Source organism: Oryza glaberrima, chromosome 10, assembly GCF_000147395.1.
Source record: "Oryza glaberrima chromosome 10, OglaRS2, whole genome shotgun sequence".
Classification (NCBI taxonomy): Eukaryota; Viridiplantae; Streptophyta; class Magnoliopsida; order Poales; family Poaceae; genus Oryza; species Oryza glaberrima.
In genome coordinates, this window is record NC_068335.1 from 20418158 (window position 1) to 20438121 (window position 19964).

The window sequence follows — 19964 nt, forward strand, 5'->3', positions numbered from 1 at the left end:
TTAATGTATATTTCGATCTAAGTGATTTATACTGTCTCGGCATGGCGACCGATCTATCCCAATCACTTGATTTAAATATATATCGACAGAAGGATTGTATATCATTAAATATCTACAGCCAATCGGGTAGATTTAGTTCTATCTTGCTTATTTATAACTGCCGATCGATTCCAATATGACATCGGCTTAAAGATAAATGATGTGTCATCGGCAACTAGCCGATCGGCTATCGTTTATGGATTTAACCGCGTTTTTTCTCGTCTTTGTTTCTTGTTGATTGCAGGATTAAATCAACTGGCACGCTCATGAACCTAAAAGCAAGTTTTTGGATCTGCACTGAAGTTAAGCAGATCTTCCAGGCTAGTGTGTGTTTTTCGCATCAACAAGTGTCCTATACTAAAGAACAAAAAAGTTGGAGTGTCTTATAGCAAATGCCACATATTCTAAAGTGTCTTATAAGAGATTTTGCCAAATGATTATATTTGAGGACGAATGGCCTGTTTGATTGGTAACTAAATTTGTCACACCTAACCTTAAGTAAGCCAGTTTTCATAGACAATGTTTAGTTTCTGCCACAAGTCTATTTTGCATAACTCTTAGCCAACTGGCTCACATGCCATAAACACTATTTTCTTGTCTAACTTTGCCTAAGCTTAGTTTGTCATTTTGTTTGTCACAAAACGTGACAAAACTAAGTTTAGTCGTCTTAGTAGAAAAAATATATGTGGTAATATTAGTTTTCAGTCAGACAGGCTAGAAATATTTTAGGATGGGCGGAGCAATATCTATATCATCCATGTCATTTTGGAAGTAGTATCATTATCATACCCAACTCTTCCAATGCATATTCTACTACTCTCATCATATCTTGGATATCGTGTAAAAATCAAGTCTCATGTAGAATCGAGTTTCATCATTTTTCTTCCATTTAATATGAGTATATGACGTCATATCATATTTTCATTTAATCATTGGAAGAGATGATTCGAGGGGATGGGAGATAGGCGATCATGTGCGGAAGAAAAGCATCTCGTCACTCTTTGCTCTTCTAGCAAGAAATGCATTATTCAAAGCACAGCATTTCTCTACTTTAAGGCTTCTCTCTACTAATGCTATACTTGCATTGGCTGCTACTCTTCTGCTCCTACAAGAGGGAAGGGAAGGCATGTGTTGAACAACTTAGAAGCACACACGAAAACACTCGTTAGGAAATTGACGCCATTCCTGAGGATTTTCTTTTTCGTGACAGTTAGCCGAAGCACTCGTGTTCACAAGGTAGGTGTGAATATTATATTTCAGTTTTTTTTCCCTTCCAGAAATGAGTTCTTTTAGGACTGGGAAAGTATTTTGAAATAAAGATATCTCAATTTGTTAAGTGCAGTACTAATTCTTCTCCGTGCATCTAGGTATGGAGTACTGTAGTGGAAGAAGTGCTATATCTATATATATATAGAATATATAGTATTTTTACCTGTGAAATATTTTCTTGCTGGTGTAGCAGTTTAGCGATTTTTGCTGATGCTAAGCAAGCTAACGGAATATTGTTTTATGGTCTTAAAGAAACGATGAAGCTCCCGAGGATGGCACCCTATTGACGATCTTAATCAGCATCATCATCATACTAATTAAACTGCCTAGCTAACCGTCCACGAGCCAATTAACAGGTATTATCACTTCTCTTGCAGTTCGTTTTTTCTCCCATAAAATTAACAGGTATATAACCAAATTCTCGTACAGAGAGTGGTACAAGTCCCTTTGTTAGTTTGATTCTGTTTATGCCCTTCACATTAATATACGTGTTCAGGTATACTAATTTTTGGCACGTAGACATAATTCCTAGCACAAATATTGACTTTGAATTAATAAACGCTAAATGTTATAAGAATGTGCATATAAAGGTAAAGCTGGACCAAAAATCTCGTCACTCATTAGCTCGCTCGGCTCATGCCTAATTTAGGCCGGTGTGACTCAGCTCTTTTGGATTTGTTAACGCGCGCTGAACTAGGATTAATTTCAGCTCATTTAACGAGCCAGCTAGATCGAGGACTCAATTATGCAATTGGCAGAGCTCCTGCCATCTTCCCCTCGAAAAAAAAAGATCAAGGACTCACGTGAGTGAGAGTGCAGCGTCTAGATAGAGACATGTCCATTAATGGTTTTACTTTTTTTAGGGTTTGGCCGTGTCATATTAAAAAATGCTTCGTGTCGCGTGTCCGACGGGAAGACAAACATCGGACACCAACTTCCTCCTCTATACTAGTCTAAAGTTGATTCATCTTTCCTAGTGTTTTTCCTGATTTCTCTTTCCTCATTACTTTTCCTCGGCGGCATGCATGCACAACTTGCATGCAAGTATATATGAACGTGCAAATTGAGATATGATATTTAAAACTATTTTTCTTCAAAACTAATTTTGCGATTCATGATCCGATTATTGTGGTGTATTTGTTGTTATTAAATTTACAATGAGATCTCACATGATTATATTCTGACAAATAAAATATATATGTTTCAACTGTTAAAATTCAGTATTTCACTCAATGAGAAACAAATGTTTCAATTAGAATTGGACTATGTTGCACTTTAAAGTTTCTTTTGTTGCAATGGGTTTTTGAAATGTCGCATATGGTACTACCTGTTGTTGCAATAAGCATTTTATGATGTTTCAGTAGTTTTTTTTATCAAAATATAGCCATGTGAAATCTTGTTATAAAGATTTTATTATAACAAATCCAATGATGCAATCAAATCACAGATCAAATATATATTTTAAGAGAAAAGAGTTCAAATAATAAAAATATATGTATACATTATAATACACTACTATTAGCCGTGCATGCTGCATACACAGGCTAGCACATGCGGCTGCATGCACTTGCGCTTTGCATGTAGTGCTAGGTGCACTGCTAGTAAGGGCTGTGCGGCGTTTGATGGGTAGCCTCCTCCTGTCATATTGGCACTTGGGCTATTGGGCCCCCATAAAAAAGGCACCAAGTTTCAGGCCCCGACGACCAACTGCCTACCTGACCACCGAAGAAGCAAAAGCTTGTGAACGAGACCATCCAGACCAACATCTATCCATCCTTTCTTCCAAGATAATTATTTCTCACATGTTTTGTCGACCCTCATTTGCCTTTTCAGATCAGGAATGTTCCTTGAATTTTTGTTGTAATACTGGGTTAATCCGGCGTTCTGGCCGGTTGGTTGGACTTGGTTTGTAGTAATCAATCAATATCAATGTTTCATCATGAGAAAGCCCTAGGGGTTCTCGGCCAGATGAGTGCTATCCAATTCGAGTTCGAGTCTTACCCTATCTTAGAACGTGTTTAGATCCAAAGTTTTTCTTCAAACTTTCAACTTTTCCATCACATCAAAACTTTCCTACACACACAAACTTCTAACTTTTCCATCACATCGTTTCAATTTCAACCAAACTTCTAATTTTAGCGTGAACTAAACACAGCCTTAATAAATTTTGATATAAGAGCCTCTCATTTCCAGCAGTTTTTTTAATGTATCATCATACGGATTCGTTGTTTTTCTTTCCATTCTTATTCTGCTCTTATTCTACAAGTTTTTTTTAATGTATCATCTTACCCCATCTTAATAAATTATGCATCTGTTCTTTTTTTTTTTCTGGTTTGCGAGCTGGCTCGAGCTTGCAAACAAGCAGAACCAAGTCGGCCTTTTAGCTTGTTAAAATAACGCGCGAGCCAGCTCGATATCCACCTCCGTGTATAAAGCCTTTTCTCATATGATGTCATGTATGGTGAGCGCGTGGCCGGATATATTACTCCTTCTTATGAAAGAATATCATGCCTTGTTTAATTTCCATTCGGTAAAATTTAGTGAGAACAGACTAATGATGAGAAACGTGTGCATAGATAGCTCATGTTAGATAGGTTGTATGGCATGTGGTGCTGTTTCATGAAAACTTGCGAGGCTACCGTTGCTTAATACTCCCTCCAGTTTATATTATATAAGTCATTTGACTTTTTTCTTAGTTAAACTTCTTTAAGTTTGATCAAGTTTGTAGAAAAATATAGTAGTATTTTCAATATAAAACAAACACATTATTAAAATACATTCAATGTTAATTAAATTTAATGAAACTAATTCAATATTTTAGATGTTGCTAAATTTTTCTATAAATTTAGTTAAATATAATAGAGTTTGACTAGAAAAAAGTCAAACGACTTATAATATAAGACGGATGGAGTATTTAAGATAGATACTGAAAACTAGCAAATCCAATACAACAAATACACAATCATTAAGGTCCAAATGAGTTTTTTCCTTGAAAAATTCCAGCACTCGTTTCTTTTTGTTGGGGTCTCTAAACTTATGATTTTTAGTATTGATTCTAGAATATATTGTTGTTTAAGTAAAAAATTAAGATTTGTTATTTTTGTCTCTATCACAATGAAATATATTTCTTCCCATGAACGGTCATCCGCAGGGGGAGAAGACTTTAATTTGGAAAATCAAACACACACACACACACACACGAGAAAATGGAGAGCGTGGTGCAACTCTGGAGTGACTGGGAAATCCAGTTGCTAATGCTCCTTAGCTTCACACTGCAGATGCTGCTATTCTTCACCGGAGGCTTGCGGCGGTGTAGCACCAAGGCACTAGTTAGGTTTTGCCTGTGGATAGCATACTTGGGGGCAGATATGGTAGCACTTTATGCCCTTGGTTATCTCTCACGACACCAAGATGTCATCATTGGAGGGAGCACATTGAGGGAGGTTCACCCACTGTCTTTCCTTTGGGCACCATTCCTTCTCATGCATCTTGGTGTGCAGGATACTATCACTGCATTTGCCATTGAGGATAACAACTTGTGGCTGAGACATTTGTTAAATCTGGGAGTCCAAGTTGCTTTGACCCTATATGTCTTTTGGAAGTCAGTGGATCGCCATAATGTACATATCCTAATTCCTGGCATCTTTTTATTTGTTGCTGGCATCATCAAGTATGGAGAGAGAACATTGGCACTCATGCAGTGAAGACAAGGCAAGTTTTCCAAAAGTAGATGGAGACGAGGTTGACTATTTTGGCCTTGTTTCTTTTGTCTTGCACTCAGTGCCAGGCATTCGAGAGCTCTTTGCAGGACATACCTTGCACCAGATGGAACAAGATCATCGGGAAGTATTGACATCAAAAATTAATGAAGTGCATTTGCCCAAGTTATTGGAGATAGAGTTGTGTCTGATGTATGATGATCTGTATACTAAGGCTTTGGTGCTTAGGACAAGGAGGGGCATACTTCTCCGGTGTGTATCCCAGGTATCTCTAGTAGTTGCTTTCATTATCTTTCAAGTAATAAGCAACACAAAGAGATATAGTGGAGCAGATGTTACAGTGACTTATGTGTTATTTGCTGGAAGCTTTCTTCTGGAAGTTTGTGGAGTATTTACCTTTATTATGTCACCATGGACCTGGGCATGGTCCAAGGCTAAGAAATGCAATGGAGTTAATCACATTTCTGAATTTCTTTTCTCCAGCAATATTGGATGGCCGAAGGAAAGGCCGTTGTGGTCTAATTCCATGGGGCAGTACAATTTTCTGAGCTACTTGGGTTGTGACGAGTCAAGGCTGTCCAAGCTAGTGAAAAAAGTAATAAGGAAGATGGGGAGCCTAGTTGGCGCTGGAGAGGAAGCAGGAACGTCCTTGTGGATGAGCAAGCTGTTAGACACCAAGTATGTTACGGTGGATAAGGAGATCATGCAATGTGTCATACACTTGATCTATAATTATAGTCCATTTGGACCTGCAAGCACGGATGATCAACGCTGGCCAAATCTTGGTCCGCTGAAAAAGTTACTACTGGACTCTGATATGAATTTTGGCTATGCTATTGTGTACTTTCATATATTTACAGAGGTGCACCTATCGAACTATTCTCTTCATGAGGTATTGGCCAGTGTGTGCCGGAAACTATCCAACTACATGCTCTACCTTTTGGTGAGACACCCTGAAATGTTGCCGGTCAGTGGCACTGCTGAACCTACCTTGAAATTCTTTCTTGGCAGCATTACTTACAGAAATGACCACTACAAGAATAGAACCCTAAAAAGGGCGAGAGATCGGCTGCAAATTCAAGAACCTGCAGATATGGGCATAAAGACATTAGAGGAGATCAGAGACATGTGGGCGATGCTTCTCATCTACTCTGCAGGCAAGTCCAAGGCAAACATGCACGCAGCGCAGCTGAGCAAAGGCGGGGAGCTCCTTACCTTTGCTTGGTTGCTTATGGCCCATGTACAGCTTGGAGACGTTGGCGAGCAATTTGAATTCCTTTTTGGCAGCGTCCCTGGTCCGGAGAGCAAAGAGGACAACAGAGACTTGCAGTGGCGGAGCCAGGATCTCACGACGCCTAGGGCTCAAATTGAAGGAACTATCCATGATAATTCATACGCTGAAGTACAAAGTACAGATAAAAAAAACTGCAAGACTGAAATAACAGAGCAAAATCAAGCCTAATTCAATTAAGAGATAACCCATTGGAAAAACTTGTGACTATCACTTTTTACCATCTTTACAACAAGGTTACCAAGGTAAGAGCAGCTTGAGAAATCCAAATCAAATCTCATGTCACAAATAAATGTGTCAAGTTGGTCTCTAAGGACTGTACAAACAAATAATCCCTTCTACCTAATGTTTACATCCAATTGTTCAATTGGTGTGAGCAGCCCGGTCAACAACAATCACATTTGGAGCAAGCACAACATTATTTTGCCCATTGTTACTATCCTCAGTTCCGGCTGTTTCTAGTGTTGTGATGTACTCAATCAGTTTCTGTTGTTTCTGGGGTTGGGTGGACAGAAATGATATTAATGTTTAGAACCTCTTCATCCAGGAAATCAAACCAATTTCTAATTGACTAATTACTATCAAATGCAAAATAAGAATGCAGATTCAAGATTAGAGAGGAGACTCAATTGGATTTTGGGAACCAAGATTTTCTGGCTGCTGTCGTCGGCCGCTGGCTCGCCGTGGGCCCGTGGCTGAGGAAGCCAGGAAGGTGAAGTGCCGCCGGCTGTTGGCTGCTGTCGTCGGGCCATCGCCGGCTCACCGCCTATGTGCGCCCGCTGTCGCGGCCGATGCGCGCGGACGCCGCTGCGGAGACGCACCGCCGTCGCTGGCTCGTCGCCGATGCGCGCCGGGGACGCCCCCTTCCGCCGATGTGCATCGGCGCCGCTGCTGTTATCTGGTGAGGAGAGAGGAGAGGAGAGGACGAGCGGCGTGATGCAACGCTCCTCTGTGATGCGTGTGAATCGTGATGGGTGGCAGGGGAAGAGGAGAGGATGCGGGAGGGTAGGGTTGGCTTTTTTTGGGCTGTGACCTGTGATGGGCTGCCTAATGGGCTGGCCACCAGGGGCTGTGAAAGTCTATGTGTGGGGCTGGACCAGACGAGTAGGACTGGGCCATGGGATTTCGGAAAATCTGGAAAATATATGGGTACTAGTCCACTAAAAATTTTTGCACGAGTAGGACTTGGGCCCAAGCTGCCCTAGGCCCAGTTCCGCCCCTGTCAGAGAGCATGGTAAAAAAGGAAACTTCGTCTCGTTTAAGGTAAACTCTACCGCTCACCCGCTTGCCCCTCCCAATGAAGGTTTAGACGATTTTGATTGGAAATCGGATGACTAGAGTTCCGGTTGGGCATAGTGGATTCTAATCCCTCGAGGGGATATCCCCTCTGTACCTTTTTCTTCCAAATTCGATGCAAATAGTTGTGAAAAATTCTAAAAAAAATTGACAATGTAGATTATAATGATACCTACTAGTCCACCAAAATTCATGTTCAAATTTGATCTACACATCGAGAAACAAAAAAGACAAATTTAGATATAAACAGTACACTACTATTCATACGCTGAATTTGTCTTTTTTATATCTCGACGTGTGAGTTGAGTTTGGACTTAAGATTTTGTGAAGTTGTATATATGTTTTGTATGAATGTTGTCAAATTTTTCCAGAATTTTTCATAACCGTTTAGATGATTTTTGAGCAAACGAGGAAACATCCCCTCGACAGATTAGAATAGTTTCCCCATATCTATCTCCTAGAAGTATTCCTACCTTTGATGGGTTTATGCAGGGGCCGAGTCAGGATTCCAATGTTCTTATCATATATTTTTACAGAAGAAGGACAAGAGACATAGGAGTATTTCTTAATGCTAATTTAACTCCAGATTTGTTTTCAATATGAGTAAAAAAATGATGCCCGATAATGCTTACATTATTTGGCCATTCAAAGTTATCAACTTTTAACTTTTAACTTTTATGATTTAGCGCTAAGCAAATAGAATGTACCTTATATAATGTATGGAGTTGACTGCATATATAGTCCATAGCCTATCTATGAGAAGGGATGCAGGTGTACAGTCCTATTACCCATATAAAAACTCGCTTGCTAGTTCATTAATTTCTCATATAGTAACACAAAATTTAGAGAAAAATTAAATTAGAAGTGGGATAAGCGGGCGAGAAAAACTCGCTTGCCGCCACTTGCATCCCTATCTGTGAGCATAGGTTCTAAAATCGCATAGTTATTTGTTATATAGTACAACGCAAATGTGCATATATATGGTTGAGAATTGGTTGTATTTAAAAAATTCATTTTCTTTTCTACTTAGGCACATTAATCAAACATGATGTGGGTCGATCCATGTATATAGTAGTTCTTTTTTCGTTGAAAGATATTTGTTTATTTGTAATGCTAATTAGATTAGGATAAGAGAGATTTTTGTTTCCTCATGCAAAGATCAGTACTAGTAGTTGCTTATTTGTACTGCTAATGGATTTTATTATGCTTGGTAGGCCGCACGTTATACACCATTAGCCCATAATTACCACATCAACAACCAAGCGAACAGTTTTACTGCTCTAGCACCTGCTCTTTGGCTGACGTACCTTATATTTCACTTGTGGTAAAATATTGAGCATTAGCTTACATTGGCTGGGTGTCATCGGGGTCAGATGACAACAGTAAATGTATTGTGATCCGCCTCTGCTGTTTATGTAAGATACTGTTAACGACCAAATTTGGTAAATCATGAGCCAGTTCGGCTTTAGAATCGAAGTGGATTTGGCGAAGAGTTAGATTCGAAGAACAGAGTATGCATCGGTTGCGACGACATCGGCTGGAGTCTGCATCGGCTGAGATGGATCAAACAGGGGACAGCCGATATAGCTGATACAACCGATACAGCCGATTCTGATGAAGATGGTTCTGAGATTGCTTCTAGAATCGATCTACGTACTTCACAAAGATTGCCACGATAGAGATAAACTCTTAGAAAGGCAGTTGTATCTATTAATTAGGATATGTTGTGTAATTTTCTTAGAGATATGTTTGGGCAAAAATCTGCCGCAAAGACTTATGGTATCTTAGAGTTTGTTAGAGATAAGAGTCGTGTCCGGCAAGGATATATTTTATATCTCGGGTATAAATACGACCCAAACCCGTGTAATCAAACAACAATAGTTCAACAACACTTTCGGCGCATCACCACCCTGTCGGAGCTCAAAACTAATTACTTGGATCCGACTCTAATTAATGTATCAATCCCTGGATCAGTAGATATTGATACATATAATATAACCGGTTCTTTATTGCATACGTTAAAGTTTACAACGCTAGAGGTTTTACAAGGGTAGGTACTTACCTAATTAGACATAAGTACTAATATTACACAGCGGAAGTTTTAGTACATTTTGACTAGGAAGGTATAACCTTTAGGGGTTTTCTAAATTATCAGGGTCATCGTAGTAATAGTCATAGGGGTCCTCTTGACCCAAATCTGAAAAAGGGGTTATGAGAGCAAGAATGAGTATTCGCAATACTCAGCAAGTTATCATGAAAATATGTTATGCATTGGCATATAGTGAGGTTCTTTGCAAAAAGCAGTAATAAACAATCTGGAAGAATTACAGCAGGAATTTATAAACATATAGACTTTAGATTTCTAACCAGGGTACCATATGAGTCCCGGTACTCAACTCCATGAGTACGGCTATTCGAATAGTTTCAAAGATATTCTACTGCAGCAGATGTACGCTTACCCGTAGTCCACAACTTGCTGATAATCATCGGCTTTAGTCATGGCCCAGTATTAAGTCATTAACAATTATGGCACCTGTTCCATGAACTTATATCCTCATATGCTCTGAACGTATTGTTAACAGCAGCAAGAAGAGTTCTGGCGTTCCCGAGGTATTTAAGGGGAACTGATCGTATGACACCACATCATCTCGATCAGGGTTTAGAAATATACCATATAGTTTATACTCGAGTATCACAAACCATCTACCTGTACATGGTAATGGTTAAAGTTGCCTTTCGCGGCAATAGTTGCCTCCTGCGCGAGGACTTAAATAAGAACCACTATACAGAGGTGCCATATTGCTAATTAACATAATAACTAGGTCTGTCCCCATTTTAGAAACTGCGGTCGTACCCGTTCGTTCGACATAAGTACCTAGTAAAACTTATATCGATCGAGACAGTACTAGCCACCCGAAAATCAACCAAATCTTATGTACTGTCCCAATCTAAGTATAAGGTATTTTAACCAGATTGTAAGAAAAATAAGCGATACTAAATTATCTGGGTTTCTATGGTTGAATTATGCATATAAAATAGAATATTGAATAGAAGGCTATAAATAAATAATTTGTAAAATATAGGATTAAATGATCAAAAGGTATATGGTAACTTGCCTTGCTCGATGTCCTGAGATTGATTGATATTATCTATTGAGTCAGAAGAATCCTCAAGACCTAGGGTTAGACATATAAAATTCAAATCCAAAAGGAATTCAAATTAAATCCAAAAAATAAGAAAAATAGAGAAAATAAAATAAAATGCAAAAATAGCAAAAAGGGGCTCAAAAGATAGAGAATGATTTTAGAAGAATATTGGTCCAACTTTCACTGGAATTGGATCTATATTTTAAAAGATATGGGCTTCTAAAGTTTGAAAATCAAATAAAAGTGAAATGGCACTGTGTGCGGGTCCCACTTGTCAGTCTCTCTCTCTCTCTCTTCTCTTCTTCTACCTCCGGCCGTTCCCCAAAAGCGGCCGGCGGCGCTAGGGTTGGCGATTGCGGCAGCGATGGAGGGAAAAAGGGGTTGCGGCCAAGGAGGAGAGGGAGCTAGGGTTCTCCGGCGACGGCGAGCGGCGGCGGAGGGGTTAATTTGATATGTGGACGGCCTAGTGGCTAGGGCGGCGGTGACATAGTTAAGCCGTGAAGGCGATTGGGATGGTGTGAGTTAGACATGGCTCGGGGAGGGGTTCTAGAGAATCTATGGAGTGCCTAGATGGATTCCTACAGCTTGCCAACCTTTGGCAAGGCGCGGAGAATACTTGCCGACGAGCGCCTCCCTTGGCGGCGGCCGTGCTCATGTCGGCAGCCCAGAGGGTGTCATGGTAGTGCAAAGGGATTGCTAAAATGGAATCTAGGGAGTACATAGATGGTTGAAACGGAAGAACTCACCGAGATATGCCGAGATGAAGGATTGCGGCCGGAAAAACTTCTCGGCGGCGAAGAACAGAGCAACGCGGGGGCGGCGGTGCTCGGCTTGGTGCGGCGAGGTAAAACTCGACGCAGGACTTTGGTTAGGGTCTAATATACTAGAACATAGTTGATATAAGGTGTTCTAAGGGGTATTTAGGGTGGAGGATGGATGGAGGGGTGTGGAGTCGATCGCGCACAAGGTGTTCGACCGACGGGTGATGGTGGTTGATGAGATGGATTGGTGAAGCAGAGCTTTGGGGTTGTGGGGCTATGGTTGTTGATGATCGATGATGGACAAGGAAGGGATTGGGGTCCTATTTATAGGGCTAGGAGGAGCGGATGAGCTCGGACACTGTCATCGCCATGGATGAGCTCAATCTTTGGATATGGCTGGGGCGGCAGAGGCTGTGAGAGGGCGGCCAAGATGAATTTGAGTGGCGGGAGGCCACGTTTGAATACTTACTAGCGAAGGATTGGCTTGACCGTGTGTGAATTCGGCTGGCGACGTAGTTGAATTTTTTTATTTTAAGTCATTTTTTGTCCCAAAATGTAATTTTAAAATTAAAATTTCAAAATCTATAAACATGCAACAATATTTTGGGACCCTAAACAGTTTTAATTCAAAAAATTTTCATCTACAAAGTTTTAGGTCGCGTCGAGAGCTACAATTTTAATATAAAGTTTGTCTTCATTAGAGTTCACATGAAAAAAGTTATGAATTATTTTTAAATATAAAGTCTTTAGACCGTCCTATTTGACCCAGATAATATTCAAATCCAAGTTTAGGGACCGGGATGACACAACTGAACAAGTTGGAGGATCTAAATGAGTGTTCTGCAAGTTTAGGGACCGGGATGATACAGTCGAACAAGTTTGAGGACCTGAACAGTCGATTTGCGAGTTTAGGGACCGGGATGACACAGCGGTACAAGTTTAGGGACCGGTGATGGACTTTACTCTTTTATTATTTTACGCTTGTATAGTTGAGTTTATGTATGAATTTACTCTATCCGTTCTGTTTCATACTTTCATACTCCCTCCATCTCATAATATAATATGCGCACGCATTTTAAGATTTAACCTTTAAAATATTTAACCAATTCTTAGTATAATATGTAATGAACTTTATTTGTTAAATATTATATCATTAGATTGAGATTTAAATTTACTTTCATATGGTTATAATTTTGTTGCTACAAACCATATAGTATACGAGAAATTATAAGCTAAACATTAGTTTTCGAGACCGTACCAACTTTGACCACGCTTTATATTATAAGATAAAGGAAGTATTATAAGTTGTTTGACTTTTTTAGTTAATTTTTTTAAGTTTAATCAAATTTATGAAGAAAAATATAGTGGTATTTTCAACACAAAACAAACATATTATCTAAATAATATATTGTTAGAATTAATGGAACTAATTTGATATTTTAGATATTTTAGATGTTGCTAAATGTTTTTATAAACTTAACAAATTTTGACTAAAAAAATATCAAACGATTTATAATATGAAACGAATGAAGTATTTAATTACGGGCACGCAAGCTCATCCACCTATAAGTTCATATCTACTCGAGCTATCGAGAGGTAGACGAAGACGAAGACGCCATGAGCATGATAACGGTGAAGGTGAAGACGCTGACGGGGAAGCAGGTGGAGGTGAGCATCGAGGCGACGGAGACGGTGGCGAGGATCAAGGAGCAGGTGGAGGCGGCGGAGGGGATCCCGCCGCCGCAGCAGACGCTGATCTACGGCGGCAGGCAGCTCGCCGACGACATGACCGCCGAGATGTGCGACCTCAGGCATGGCTCCGAGCTGCACCTCGTTCTTGCTCTCAGGGGTGGACTACTTTGATCGATCAGATCGTTTGCTCCTGATCAGCTGCTAATACTCTGTTTCTATTGATAAACTTCATTAATTACGGTCGATGTTAGTTTGTGTGTGCGTTGCAATAAAGTGCAGCTGATTAATCGTCTTGTAGTATGCGATAATTTTCTGTGATTAATTTGCATAAGTTTGGCAGATCTTTGCTTTTCATTCAATCAGGGAAACCTGAAAATTACAGAGGAAAAACGAATCGGCAGACCTGAATTTTTTTTTAAAAAAAAACTGAATTTGAATATATTGCATTTGCATCAAGGCTCAAGCAAGCACGAACCACCATTTGACTTTGATAATTTCGAAGGGAAATATCCGCATATTTCTTTTCTATAAGTGCAGCTGATTAATCGTCTTGTATGCGATAATTTTCTGTGCTTAATTTGCATTCCTCTTCTCTTTTTTTTATAAAAAAAATTTTGGCAGAGCTTTGCTTTTCATTCAATCAGGGAAATCTGAAAATTACAGAGGAAAAACGAATCGGCAGACCTGAAAATTAAAAAAAAAAACTGAATTTGACTATATTGCATTTGCATCTAGGCTCAAGCAAGCACGAACCACCATTTGACTTTGATAATTTCGAAGGAAAATATCCACATATTTCTTTTCTTATATATATTTCAGTGGTCCACCATTTACCGTTATAAAGGTTATATAGTAATAGCTTGTTTGAAACTTTCGTGGTTGTATTGATAAACAGTAACTGTGTGCTAGATCAGAACATGGATCAGCCTTTGTTTCGGTGAATTTGGTCAAAGACGTTGGGCTAGTTCTTATTTTACCCTACTACTTTCCTTATCTTGAATTGTCACTTAGATTTTTATAAACACTGATTCCGCTGGTTCTTGAATCAACTTTAATATTTTTTATTGAATAATTTCAAGTATATTCCCTTCGTTTCAATTTACTGGGTCAAAGACACATTTCAGTTTTATCCTAAGCCAAACAATTATAACAACATGTTACTATATATGAATATATTATAAAAGCATTTCTCATTGTGATTTAAAAACACAAACCTTCCTCGCTGAAGAAAAAAAAAGAATGAAAAGAATATGGAGCATGGTAGCCACCTGGCTGGCTTACCAGCAGCTCGACCCTGGGCATTGGGGGATGACCCAAACTGTCAAAGATTGGTGGGAGACTCTAGCTAACACGGCATGGGTTCGTAGGAGAGGTTTGCGCACCCTTATCCTATTCATAGTTTGAGAGATATGGAAGTAAAGGAACCAACGAATCTTGCAGCACAAGGAGGCCACGTCATCTTTGCTCTTCGTCAAGATAAAGGAAGAGGCGCGGACTTGGACGATGGCAGGAGCAAAGCATCTGCGGGACCTTCTGCTCCTCCATGTACAATATTTAAAGTGTATAAAGTTTTTCACTTTTCTTGTCCCTAGGGATTGTTTTTCCTTCCGCTATATTCAATGAAAAGGCACAATCTAGTGTTGTTTTCCCCTTAAAAAAAAGCATGAACCTTATGACAATAATCTATAGAAATTTTCAAAAACTGATAGTCAAAGTTAGTAATATAATACTTGATTTGAGGCAAAGCTAAAATGATAAGTGATTTACAACTAAGGGAATTTAACATTTAGATGTGGTGTAATATAAGAGCTTCAAAATTTTATTATTATAGGTATAATTTTCATTGAGAGTGCCAGACATGGATTTTTCTCATTTTCAGCATCATGGTGTTACTTTTAAAACCCAAAAATAAATTATGACATATTAAGTGCACAAATATTGGCAGAAATCAGCTGCTACCCTGCTTCAGTTGATAAACTATAATTAGTTACTGTCGATGTTAATTCAGTTTGTTTGCAATAAAGTGCAGCTGATTAATCGTCTTGTACGATAATTCTGTGACTCCATAGTCCTATAGATACTTCTCTCTTTTACCTTCAAAAAATTTTTGTTTTTTCTCTTTCTCTTTTTTTTTTTTGGAAAATTGGTAGGAGCTTTGCTTTTCATTGAAGCAGGGCGAATGAAAGTAAAAGAGAGAATAAAAAACAAAAGCTCCAACTTATTTTTGAGGGTGAGATACAATAGAATAAGTAATTGTGTGCTTATACTGAATTGCGATCGTGTCCTGGTAGGAGTAGATCAGAACAGGGATCCGTGTTTCAGTGAATTTGGTAAAAGGCATCGGACCACTGCTTATTTTACCGAAATTTATCCTGTCGCATAACTTCAATTTGAAATTACTCTAATAAAAATCCAACTCTTTCCCGCAAATAAAAAATAAAAAATAAAAATCCAACTCTTCTTCTGTTTCATAAATCAACTTGAAATCTTATCCTGTTTCCCGCGGTTTTTCATCCGGATATATATCTGACCGATTTTAACTTGCTCGTCGCGGCGATTTCCACCGATCGATCGATCGATCGGTAACCTGACCAAGACGAAGAGACAATGGAGTCCGCATGGACGAATCTCCCCGGCGAGATCATGGAGCTCATCGCCGACAAGGCCAGCGACGCGCTCACCGGCCGCGCCCTGTCCCGCTCGGTCTGCCGGTCATGGCGCGCCGCCGTACCGGAGACGCCGCGGCTCCTGCTCCCCGCCGCGGCCGCTCGCGGCGCCGGCGACGAGTACGCGCTCGTGTTCCCGCTGTCGCGCGGGTGGTCGGTCGTCGTCGACGTCCGCGACACGTCGTGCCGTCTCTCCCACCTCGCCACCGGCGCGACGGCGCCGCTGCCGAGGCTCAACGCCGTCCGCGCCACCGCCGGGTCCCGCGTCGTGCACCTCGGGTACGAGCACTCCGCCGCGCCCGCGCCCGCGCCCGCTCCCGCTCCGGCTCCGGCCAAGACGACGGCGAGGCGCCACCGGAAAAACTTCCGGGTAAAGCGCAGGTTCCACCTGGCGCGCGGCGACGACTGGCACCGGCCGATGCGGCGGCGCTGGGAGGTTCGGATGAACCCGGCGTGGAAGCGGAGCTTCCGGCTGCCAGACACGGAGCACGCCGGCACCGGAGACGAACAGTTCAGGATCAAGATCAAGTTTCTCTGGTATTCCATGTTCCTCGAATCCGACCTCCAACACTTGCTCCGCTTCGCCGTCCATGTCCCGGCGGCGGCGAGCACGGACGGCATGCTGATCATGATGTACCACCCGGTTCTGGGGACACGGGCATGGTCTTCTGCCGGCCCGGCGACGCCGCCTGGACGAAGCTGGACAACCACATCGACGACGACAAGCATGTCTACAACTTGGTCGAGTTCGCCTACCTGGACGGGAAGGTGTTCGCCATGGACAGGGGCGGCACCACGGCGGTGATCGACGCCGCCACGCTCGAGGTGCTCGACCTCGTCGACGCGCCGCCGGGGACGCGCAACGTCTCGAACAAGCTGCTCGGCACCGCCAATGGCGACGACACCGTCATGTCGCTCGACTACCTCCACCTTGTCGCGCTGCCGAGCAAGCTGCTCGTCGTCAGGGTGCGCGTCAACAAGTCGTCGTCGGAGCCGGAGGGCTTCGACGTGTTCGAGCTGGGACGACAGGATCATCGCGACGGCGAGGGCAAGCTCGCCTGGCGCGAGGTGGCCGGCGACGACGTCGGTGGCAACTACGACCTGTTCCTCGACGACCACCACGCCACCTTTGGCGGCGGCGGCGGCGGCGCCGGCGGCGATTCCGGTAGCCGGATTTACTACGTGCACGACGGGAAGGAGGCGTACTGCTACAGCAAGCGGCATGGCGAGCTGGAATGCGTGTACTCGTCGCCGGAGGGTAGCGAGGAACAGTGTTCCACCATGCCTAGCTGGTTTGTTCCATAGATCCATAGATTAAAGTTAGATGATAGAGATTTACTCCAGCCTAACAAAAATTATCTCGAGATATCGGTACCTCATGGTACTGTGAGGTACCGATACCCTAAGATACTTTTTGTTGGGCCAAATCAAATCTATAAATGATATAACCCCCCACGTTGTTGTGCTATGTTAGAAAGTCTAACATTACGACGATGTCAAATTGATCAATACTCCATAAGATACTTGTCAAGGTTACGGATAAGGTATACCCTCTATCTATGGATATACGTTGTATACTGATATGGTATACCCGCGCGCACACGAATGTTTTCTGTACACGTTAAGGCAATCTATCACGTAATAGAAACGGAGTCCACCGATAGAAGGAGTCCTACTCGGACAGAACTGGGTCGTTACCATATCGTGTGGGGTCTGATATTTCCGAGTTCTACTGGGAGATCGACTGACCCGCAGTATAAAAGGGACCCCCGAGCAGGACCTAAGGCATCGAATATCACCGCCAACACATCCACCACATCCTACGAAGCCGGAGGCTACAGGAGCCAAGTCGCCGGGTGATCTAGTCGAACCAACTCGATTACGGTCTCGTCAGTATCATCGAGTTCCATCATTCCCTTTGTAATCTGTGATTTCCATCATATAATCCCATACCAACTGGATTAGGGCTATTACCTATCAAGGGGCTTGAACCAGTATAATCCCTGTCTTTTGTTTTGCTACCCCAATACCCTTTATATCCGGTCTACGGATATCCACCGTCGACAATATTGTATTTAAACAAAATCTTCTTTATATTTATGGATATAAGCCCTTTAGCAAAATATCAAAGAAAATATTTTGTATGACAGGGAGCGAGATATTAAAGAAAATATTGAATGATGTCTTGTATTAGAAAACAACGTTGCTTGATTCCTCCAAATTCTCTTTGCCCGGTTATCTTTTGCCATAATTACTTTTTGTAAAACCAACTAGATACATTGTTTTGTATGGCAACTTCAACTTTCATAAAATTAAATTCTCTTGTAGATTCTTACATTAAAATCCAAATTCGCATTATATATAAATTTTCGCCCAAAATTACTTTTTTACTAAATAAAGTAGTCATTTTCATTTGACGGGTTATATTAGCTGGTCGGTAAACTGACAAGGTTTTGGTGCTTATATCGAACTGCGGATTGTGTACAAGATCAGATTTCAGAACATGGATTGACGTGTATTTCGGTGAATTTGATCAAGCACGTCGGGCTAGAGCTAATTTTGGCCAAGTATCTTTATTTTGTTACAAAAGTTCATCTTGAATTACTTCTGATAAAAATTCTAACTCTTCTCCTGTTTCCTAAATCAAATTGAATTACGTGAACCTTTACTGTTTCAACCACGACGAGCTTAATAAATTGCGCAAAATTTATTCACGTAGATTAAGAGTCCATCACGATCAGAAGTTGCACCGAATTGTCCGGGTACGCCACAATTTCGCGAAGATAAATACCGACGAAAATGAGAGCAAGTTTAATAGTATAGCCAACTAGCTCCAATTCAACTATAGCCAATCCAATAGCTCATTCATATAATAGGTATATACTACACTATTAATATCTGGTTCCACTTGTCATACACACACCGTGTCTTAGAGTCCGTGCTACAGCTGGCTACAAATCTATAGCCCGCTGCTCCTCTCTCTCTTTATTTATCTATTTAAAATATATTTACAGATGCCTGCTCTGAGTAGGCCACGTACCAGAACATTCGGGCACTGCCAGGTCCACGGTACGCGTGTCACCTCACATGACTCCGGGACGTGTGCCGCCGCTTAAGCCCGCTCTTTATACGTGCCCTGCAACGGCAATACTCTACCACTGTACAGGGTAGTAGATCTTTCGTACGTTGGAGCCGGCCGGATCGACGACCATGGGGTGCGACGACAAGTGCGGGTGCGCCGTCCCGTGCCCCGGCGGCACGGGCTGCAGGTACGGCGATCTGGTCGCCCTTGGCATCTTGGCGACCGTGAAACCAACTGAACAATTCAAGTGTATGTCCACGCGTGTGTGGGTGCAGGTGCGCGTCTTCGGCGAGGAGCGGCGGCGGCGACCACACGACGTGCTCGTGCGGCGACCACTGCGGGTGCAACCCGTGCAGGTGCGGCCGCGAGTCGCAGCCGACGGGGAGGGAGAACCGGAGGGCCGGCTGCTCCTGCGGCGACTCCTGCACCTGCGCCTCCTGCGGCTCCACCACCACCACCGCTCCCGCGGCCACCACCTGATCCATCCATCCATGCGCCCAAAAATGCCCAACGAGACGTGTTTATACGTGTGGTTAAGCGTGTGTACGTGCGCCATGCTTAGTACTCATAGCTGCTTAGCTAAACAGCACAGCTGATAAATAAAAAGGGCTTGCTGCTTGAGTCGAGTCGTATCCCGTTGTCTAGTTCTGGCTAGACTCGCGCATCACGCATGCAACGGACATGGTGATATGCGAGGGATGGAGAGTTCGGAGTTGGGAGACTGTGTACTGCAGTACCAGGTTGATAAGTGTGTCTGTACTTGTGTAAATATGTTTTACATGAATAAAAAGGTTGGTAACTTTGTCATGTTTATCAATGCGAGGGGCAATGCTTTTCTTCTTCGGGAAACAAAAATGCGAAACTCAGTATGGAAACATACAGCACAGCTGACATTGTTACCTGGACAAACATCTCTTTAGATGAAATGAACTGAACTGCAATTCTGCAAATATCATACACAAACGTTCAGAGTAATTCATGAACATTTCCACGTCAAATCTGA

The 19964-nt window shown here is 41.9% G+C and overlaps 3 protein-coding genes across 3 annotated transcripts; all 3 read left to right on the forward strand.

Annotated features, from left to right (window-relative positions):
• The first annotated feature begins 1165 nt into the window (after positions 1 to 1165).
• Positions 1166 to 6489, forward strand: LOC127785954 (uncharacterized). Its single transcript, XM_052313280.1, has 3 exons — positions 1166 to 1275; positions 1561 to 1664; positions 4980 to 6489. Exon 3 carries the CDS (start codon positions 4981 to 4983, stop codon positions 6487 to 6489), a length of 1509 nt encoding a protein of 502 aa, XP_052169240.1. The 5' UTR covers positions 1166 to 1275; positions 1561 to 1664; position 4980.
• Positions 6490 to 13138: 6649 nt separating this feature from the next.
• Positions 13139 to 13384, forward strand: LOC127785756 (uncharacterized). The gene has a single exon (XM_052313154.1). It carries the CDS (start codon positions 13139 to 13141, stop codon positions 13382 to 13384), a length of 246 nt encoding a protein of 81 aa, XP_052169114.1.
• A 5675-nt stretch (positions 13385 to 19059) lies between these two features.
• On the forward strand, positions 19060 to 19774 carry LOC127786430 (class II metallothionein-like protein 1A). Its single transcript, XM_052313839.1, has 2 exons — positions 19060 to 19148; positions 19237 to 19774. Exons 1-2 carry the CDS (start codon positions 19090 to 19092, stop codon positions 19439 to 19441), a joined length of 264 nt encoding a protein of 87 aa, XP_052169799.1. The 5' UTR covers positions 19060 to 19089; the 3' UTR covers positions 19442 to 19774.
• Positions 19775 to 19964: the final 190 nt, after the last annotated feature.